The sequence below is a fragment of the Chelonia mydas genome, chromosome 7, assembly GCF_015237465.2.
Source record: "Chelonia mydas isolate rCheMyd1 chromosome 7, rCheMyd1.pri.v2, whole genome shotgun sequence".
Taxonomy (NCBI): domain Eukaryota; kingdom Metazoa; phylum Chordata; order Testudines; family Cheloniidae; genus Chelonia; species Chelonia mydas.
The window spans coordinates 19,039,998-19,048,333 of NC_057853.1; the positions used below are offsets into that span (position 1 = coordinate 19,039,998).

The 8,336-nt window shown below is 40.9% G+C and overlaps 1 protein-coding gene and 1 long non-coding RNA gene across 2 annotated transcripts; one reads left to right on the forward strand and one right to left on the reverse strand.

Annotated features, from left to right (window-relative positions):
- The first annotated feature begins 2,151 nt into the window (after positions 1–2,151).
- Positions 2,152–7,952, forward strand: TRH (thyrotropin releasing hormone). Its single transcript, XM_027822426.3, has 3 exons — positions 2,152–2,717; positions 3,806–4,017; positions 5,286–7,952. The coding sequence occupies exons 2-3, from the start codon at positions 3,828–3,830 to the stop codon at positions 5,873–5,875; spliced, it is 780 nt and encodes a 259-aa protein (XP_027678227.1). The 5' UTR covers positions 2,152–2,717; positions 3,806–3,827; the 3' UTR covers positions 5,876–7,952.
- Positions 3,350–4,818, reverse strand: LOC122466721. The gene is made up of 2 exons (XR_006292461.1): positions 4,210–4,818; positions 3,350–4,106 (listed from the first exon to the last, which is right to left on the reverse strand). It is a non-coding gene; the product is annotated as an uncharacterized LOC122466721 (long non-coding RNA).
- Positions 7,953–8,336: the final 384 nt, after the last annotated feature.

Genomic DNA, 8,336 nt, shown 5'->3' on the forward strand with positions numbered 1-8,336 from the left:
TCTATGGGCTTTGGATCAGGCCAGTGGTTGCGTAAACTTACACCTAAGCTATACATTAATAGATGTTTTTTGCTCTTCAACAAGCACCTCTCTGAAATAACTGAAGGCTCTTAAAACCCTAAATCGGCATTCTGCAGATTTCTGAAAAGCTCTAACGCTTTCTGAAAATCACTTGCCCTATGAATTTAGTCTGTGCTAGAGTCTCTGCTGTTTTTGATGGGGTTTCTTTATTATTTATAAGAAGTATAACTGCTCAGTTACAGTAAAGTAGCCTGATGATACTTGAATCTAATTTCTTTGCAATATTGACCCTGTAGATCTTGGGTCATGTTGTTTGTTATACTGCAAACAATGTTGACAGATTCTTAGATTAGAGATGACAGCAGCTTTATAAAGCTGTGAATCTGTTTTGCTTATAAGGCATCTTTTTATCGCTGCTCAGACTTCTTTAAGGAAAAGGATTTTGATCCCAATAAAAAGAAAAAATGCTAATTTTAAGAGAAGTTCTTTACAAAAAACTGTTTAAATAGCTTAAATCCAGAGAAACTCCATGGAATGAAGTTACTCCAGATTTATACTTGTGTCTGTGAAATGGGATTTGACTCAGATTTTCACTGCTGTAACTAAGATCAGACATGACTGCATATGTTGTATCTCATTCATTCCTGAAGATAACTTTAGATAGTAAGCCGAAATTCAACCGGTGACCGAAATCCCTCATGGAAGAGTCCTTGGATGAAATTCTGGCTCCATTTGCAATTCCTAGAGAATTTAACAGACAGTTATAACCTCTCTGTAGGTTTTTTGATCTATCATTTAGAGTTGAATAGAAAATTCTGCAAAAAAGCTACAGAAAAGTTAACTTTTTTTATTAAATTCAATGGGCATTATGGTAATTTCTATAGAAAGCTATTGGCTTCATCCATATTCAATTCTATAGGATTTTTCCATTAGTGATTCACATGCCAAATGCTGCCTTTTCTCTCCCAGATGCAAGGCTCAAAAGACAGTTAAACTGGTACAATTGTGCTACAAAGTCAAGGGCCAGCCCACATACCAGGGATTCCTGATCCCCAATATACACCTCAGATGATGCTCCACGTGGGCTCCATTCACAAATTAGTCGGAGTAGCAACAAATACAATTTTGTAAGGCCAGATCAGGACCAGGAGACCTGTGCACATGTCTGATATGGACTTAAGTCCAGTGTATTGTAAGAATGTCCAAAATACCTTCTGATCCTGGTTTCAGTATAGCACCCTGGAGAACAGTTAAATGCTAGTGGCACATGCAGGAAAGGGGCAACAGCATCCATGCAGATCTGGTGGCTGGTTTCTGTCAGCAACTGCTACAGAGGAAAAACAACTTTATCGTTAAACTCTTTGATAACAGTAAAGAAAAGAATATACAAGGCCCAGTCTGTGTTTGTGACAATGTGTTAATAAATGGGAATTCAGAAGAATGTTAATTTCACTTGGTTCCATCCCTTCATTTGAAAAACTCAAATTAATAACTTGGAGTCAAAGCCTGAAAACCAGTACGCCTGTGAGTAATCCTTACTCATATGAATAACCCCACTGAGGTCAACAGGACCACTACACTCAGGAAAGATTACTCACATGAATAACAATTTTGGAAGAGCTAGCCCTTTATTTGCACCCTACTGGGACTTAATTAGCTGTGTGTGTTTTAGAGTCAACTGTTAATCTTCCTCTGTCTATTTGCTGGTGGTAGGGGTTAGACGAAAAACCTTAGAAAAAGATATATTCTCTCCCCCACCCCCAAATACCTTTCTGTCTTACCTCTTTACAAAGAAGAAGTCAGGTTCTACTAGTGATGCTTTAATTTATATTTTTCTCTGAGACTTCTTTATATTCTTGTACTTAATTTTTAATACAGTCCATTTTTAACTTTCCAAGTTTGGCTATCTGGTTTATATGTTGACTACGTATGTGGAAATAGTTTAAAATAGATTATTTAGAGGGGAATTATTGCGAGTTATAAATAAATAAGTTCTTTATGTAGCATTTTGATAGCCATTGCTACGCCTTATAAATTCTAGCATATTGTTTATGAACAGCGTCTCTAAGAAAAGATGGAATTAGAAGTTAAATAGAGTTTTTGTAGCCACTCAGGATATTGTGGCAGATTCTCAGCTGGTATAAATCTAGCCCTGTGTGTTCCTTCCCCACCCCCATGGTTTTGTTTCCTTAGCATGGTAAATTACCTGTCCCTTTGCCTTTATTCTGCACTGCTTGCTTAATATAAGGCATAGGAGCTTCTCAGGTTAAGGAAGGGAAAAAAAAAAAATAAAAGCAGCTCCTTTCTGTGCTGCATAAGATCCAGGATAATCCCCTTAGGGGATGAAATATAGCAGCATTTGGAGTCCAGGGCTAATACGAGGGGGTTGGCAAACAACTGTCAGTTTTAAAGTGCGTCCAAAACTCAGATCTCTGACATCAATGAAAAAAAAAAAAAGCTACCTCAACTAAATTAGCTCAAAGCTATTTGCATAATGGGTCCAGAGGCGGCACAATATAAGTAGGAAGGCGCTAGCCATGCAAAGAGAACTTCACACCCATTCGATTGGATACTGCAAGTGTCTGTAGTAAAGAAGGAAAACTCTGAAGCTCAGATGTGCAAATACTTCTAAAGAAGGAATGAACTGAAGAGCCTCTTGGGAGAAAGATCAACCAAAACCACAAAACACAATCCAGGTAATTTATAAATTTTTAAGCTGCCTACTTTAACTTTTCTTCTTGAGATTGTACTGGACAGCATAGCATTCCTCAGCATGCTACTGTTAGAGCCACTCTTCAAGGATTTTGTCAGAGGGTAATAGAAGCCTGCCATTAAGAGAGGTAACACTTGTTTTCTGTTTTGAAACGGATGTATTGTCTTGTAAAACTTTTAGTAGAGTGTGTATTCCTTTCACTGAACAAGTCTGCTAGGGATGTTATTTAGCTAAAAGGAACGTGTAGTGACATAGGTTTCAGAAATCAACTTCCCTGCTTGGTATAAAAAGGCTCAGAATGTAGATAAAATGTGCTAGGTGCTTCAGGAATTCCAGAGACCGATCAGAACAAATGTAGATACTATTTTTATGCATGTGGGTTGTAAAATGTGATATTATTCTTTATTAGTTGACTTGACCAAAAAGTGGTAGGTGCTATCCACACGCAGACGACAATCCCTGACCTAATAGTGCCCAAATATATTGTATGTATCGCTCTCTCACACACTCACCCTTTTTTGAGTGCGTACCCACGAGAAGCAAACAACTCAGTTGCTTATTTAAAGTTGATTTCTAACTAAAGGCGGAACAGAAACAGTGCTGCAAACCCTGGGATTATTTTAAAGCAGTCCTTTAGTTTCAGAGAGGGAGTTATTTAATGAAAGCAGTCCCTGGGGCAGGTATACATGCATGTGTAAAATACAAAACAATAGGCTAACAGTTTCAAAAGGGAAGACTATTCTAGTCTGATAAAAAAATATTAAAATGCTAAATTTATATGACATTTAAAACCCAAATAGCTGTTCTGTCCAGAACGTAAACTTGCCCTCAACATTACCTACAAAGAATTTACAAATTCTTTGGAGCACTTCAAAACAAAGTGAGAGAGCGGTCAGAAAATTTAAAAAGGGACAGGAAATCATTTCCTTGACAAACTCCAGTCTCTGCAGCAGCACAGAGCGCTTGAATGCTTTCTACTTTCCCAGGCTGCTTCCTGAGTTACCGGGAACGTTGTAATTGTTGTTGGTTTTGTTCCATTGCCCTCCCTTGTCCTTTACTTTCCGATGAAAGTTGCAGGAACTTCTCTCCCACAATGACATCCGTCCGGCTGCTGCTGCTCTCCCTGACTTTCTCCAGTGTCTGTGTCAGTCTGGGGCAGCCCATTCCAGAGGCAAACGAGAATGGAGATAGAAGCCATTTGGATGACATCCTGCAAAGGGCAGAAAGCATCATCCTTCGGTCTATCCTCAAGACAGCAGAAGAGGGGGAAGAGACTAATAAAGGTAGACGTGACATTGGTGCTTTTAGCACGTTACTTAGATGGAGATCTTTAATTTCATTGTGCTTAATTTCTGGGGTCTGTTTTTCTTTCCTGTAAATAATAAATAAAAGGGGGAAAGAGTTAGGCCAGGTGTGACAAAAAGAGAAATCAGGAAACGATGTTTTCTTCCCTAGGGAGCTTTACTAGCTTTTACCTGGGAACTGCTGCACCAGATCAGACTAATGCTCCACCTAGTCTGGCATCCTGTAGAAGATGCTTCAGAGGAGGATGGTAGAATCACTATGATGAAATAACCTGCTTGTAGAGAAGGGTCCTGCAGGGGCAGCTCTAAAGTTAAACCAGGGCAAGCGTACTCTCAGCTACTCCCTGTTAGCCTCCTTGCCATCTGGCCATCAGCTACTCCTTACCACTCACACTCCCCGTGTCTGACAGCAAGGGGTCAAATTTCCACGTAGTGCCCAGGCTGCCTCTGGCAACATCTCAAAAATCCTCTGTTCCCAGCAGCCACAGCAGCCGAAGCTGGCCCTGATGGGGAGCCTGTGCAAGAAAAGGTGCAGGTAGCTGGAGATCTTGCTGCCAGAAGCAAAGGGAGAAGGGAGCTGGCCCTAGAAAGCCCACCCCCACCCTTCCTAGAAACTTACTGGGTTTTTTTTTTAATGAAAGATTCTCAGGTAGTCACATGAATCCAGGAGCTGGGGCTTTAAGAAAAGGTACAAATATTGCAAGACATGCAATAAAATCATAAGAACTGGCTGCACTGAGTCCCCGAACTTTCAAGATGTCCTTTACTCCCCTGCCTCTACCTGCCACTCAGCCCTATCACTTTCCCTGGCGTGCAGCTCCTGCCCTGTACCCACCTCCGCTGGCACTGCAACTCAGCTCCTCCCCCTGTGCATGTATCCTGCAGCCCCTGGCCTGACTCTACAGCTTCCCCTTTCCCCAAATATCTATGGAGCAATGCACTAGAATAGCATATTGGGTCCTATCACTGGATTCCCTCCCAATTCTTTTCCAGACTGGACTTTTTTCCTTTAAACCATCCTTGCTGAAATAATCATAGCCAGTCTGCACTTGGCTACCCCATTAGGAGTAACCGCATTCCAGTCTACAGAGTTGCTCTAGGTTTACAGTGGTGTGACGGGGAGTGGAATATAACCCTATGCTCCCTCCAGAGCCATAATAAATATACCCCAGGGAGCTCATAGTTCAGCTTCCAGATGATAACAATAATCACGGAAGTTCATTAACGCTGGTCATTTCCTTGGACAGAAACAAGCGCTCCTCAGCCAGACTGGTTTTCCAAAAGACAACACCCTGGGAAGAGATTCCCCAGTGACCTAGAGAAGAGGCAGCACCCTGGGAAAAGGGAAGATGAGGAAGAAGTGTCTTATGGAGAAACTCAGAAGAGACAACATCCAGGGAAAAGGGAGGAAGACGACGACCTTGACAGTGACATGGAGCTGCAGAAGAGGCAGCATCCTGGCAGGAGGTCACTGTGGGACCAGTATGTTGATATTCCTCACACCCAACTGGCCTATCTGAATGAACTATCCAAAAGGCAACACCCGGGCAAGAGGTCTCTGATTTACAACAAGCGTCAGCACCCTGGCAAGAGGAGCTGGGATGACGGGCTGGATCTGGGCAACCAAGACCTGGAGAAACGCCAGCACCCTGGAAGAAGATACATGGATTCTGAAAGCCCAGATTATGATGCCCCCTGTGACCGCCTGGATTCCTTCAACTGTAGCAGCTTCTTGCTCGAGTTACTAGATAATGTCAACAAGGGCAGAGTAGAAGAGAAGCGGCAGCATCCTGGGAGGAGGTTTGCTTGGGAAGGTGAGACGGGGGCAGAGGAGTGAGAAAGGGCGATTGCATTGGCCATCATTTACATTTGATTCAGAGTGATCTACCAGACTACTTAAAGTTCTGTTCATCCCCCCCGCCCCCAGACTCTCTGCTGCTGACCTGCCATACGAGTAACTCCTTAGAAATAAAGCTAAAGTCCTCGAGGATTAAAGCCCTGATTCAGCCAGGTACTTAGGCATGTACATGGTCCCACTGAAGTCAATGGCACTACTCACACATTTAAAGTTAAGGATGTGCTTAAATACCTTGCTGACTCAGGGGCAACAGGCCTAATCCTGCCAAGTGCTGAGTGCCTTCAACTCCCACCATCATGGAAATTGAGGGTGCTCAGTATCTTACAGGATCAGGCTCTAAGATGACCCCTTTATGTGCACCCACCAATTGTATCCCCTGAGGACTAGAATGGCCCCATTATATGCGTTCAAGATACTAAATGATGAAGCAGAATAATTACATGGCTCTTATGTAAGTGAAAACAAGTTAATTTACAGAGAGGGAGAGAAAAAACATATGAAGTGATTTCAAAATGAAATTTAACAGGGTGTTACTTTTAAATGATACATTAGTGAAACATGTACGCTTATGCACTTCAGCCTATTCTGATAATAAACATTAATTCCTGGGCAGAGAGAGACACTATGCGCGAATGTAACAGATTGGCTGTTTAGCTTTACACCTTGCGTTCAACCAATTGACTCAAAACTAAACAATATTCCATTTAGGAAACTACAGAACAAGGACATTTAATGTGTCATAACAATTCAACAAGTTGAGAAGATCCCTGTGTGTGACTACATAGTAGGGTCCCCTAATCAATACAGCTACATTTCAGTCATTTGATTTGAAACCAATGTGTTCTCTTTATTAGATAGCAACATTTTGAATTGCAACAAGCAGGCATTTTCCCCATAGGAGAATTTTTGTTGTTCTTCTAATTAAGTTTTTCCCCCTTCCCCTAAAAAATGTTTTCAGTGGTCTACAGATTCTGCAAGGTGTTTATTTGGCATGAACAATTCAATAAATATCAATAGTCAATCCCATCGTAACTTCGGATGTCCTTTATGGTTGTGCAAATGCAATTCAGTAACGTGAAAAATATCAAGTCCTCTTGAGTTTAATATGAAAAGTTATTTTTATAGGAAACATCATCTTGCGTCCTGGTGGTTACTACATGTTTGTATATAGAACTATTTTGCTATTGAAGTGGAAGGCTGATTTGTACAAAAGATAGTCGAGTCCCTTTTGAAACCTTCTACTTGTGTATTATAATAAAGTTATGCATCTGGAATAAACCCACAAGCATCGTTGTTACACAGCTGCACAATGAACTTTGGTTATTTAAGTCTGAGCCTTGTACACAAAAGGATGCTCTAGTCTGAGTCAGACTGGTCCTACATAACGTACAAAAGAAATAAAATTTCTTCTGTACATGTACAAGTTGAACCTTGAAACTTGGGTCAACCTGTGCAGCATAGGTAGGTGTCTATATGTAGATACCCATTCATGCCAGTGACAAGAGACGGAGTAATTCACCAGTTCTTTAATGCTTGGACAACACTTAATGCTCTGTGCTTAGTAACCAGTTACACAGGTGTAAGTGAGATTGGAATCTGACCTGGTTACTGCAACTGCATGAACAGATTGTGTATTTGTACACACATGCACACAATTCTCACATTAGATATCTAAGCAGTCATTTGCACATGTAACTACAAATAGTTGTATGTGTGTTTGTGGTGACCTGCAAATTGGCCTGCAGTGCACACCATCCTAGGTTTCTATTATTAAAAAAAAAGTCACACTGTGTGAAGTAGGGTGAGTTGCACAGTGTCTATCAGCAGCAGAGCCAAGAACAGGAACTAGGAGTGCTGACTCCTTATTTCCTGGTTTTACCTCTAGATACACTGATTTTGTTGATCAATCGACATTTATCAAGTGATGTTGATGTCACATCTTCTATGTTAAAAGTAGTAGCACGATTGTCAATATAGCCCATGGTTTAAAAAAAAAAATCTGGTTTTTCAAAGCAGCTTTATCCTACTGGATTAATCTGATCAAAACATTTTAATACAAAACTTCCATCCTATAACATACTGTTTCTTTTCATAGGATTCCTAATATATAGCTTTTTTTCCCCTGGAGAACTTCTCTGCTTAGACATGTTGGTGGTGCCATATGAGTTTATTACCCCGGAGAGAAATAATTAATAATCTTAGCAAGTTTCACTGAAGTTAGAGGTTCCCAAGGCGACTCACATGCAATGTGGTCAGTCAAGCAATTTGCTTCTTTGGAGATAATTTGTCCTGTTATATGCCTGTAATGACTGGCAGGCATCAATTACTGGCAATGGCTTTCTAATTAACAACTGGCGAGTAAATCCTCAAAGCAGATAGATGGGTACATCTTGTACATTTCAACATCCATTGGCACACTTTCTGCATAAGATGCCTTTTA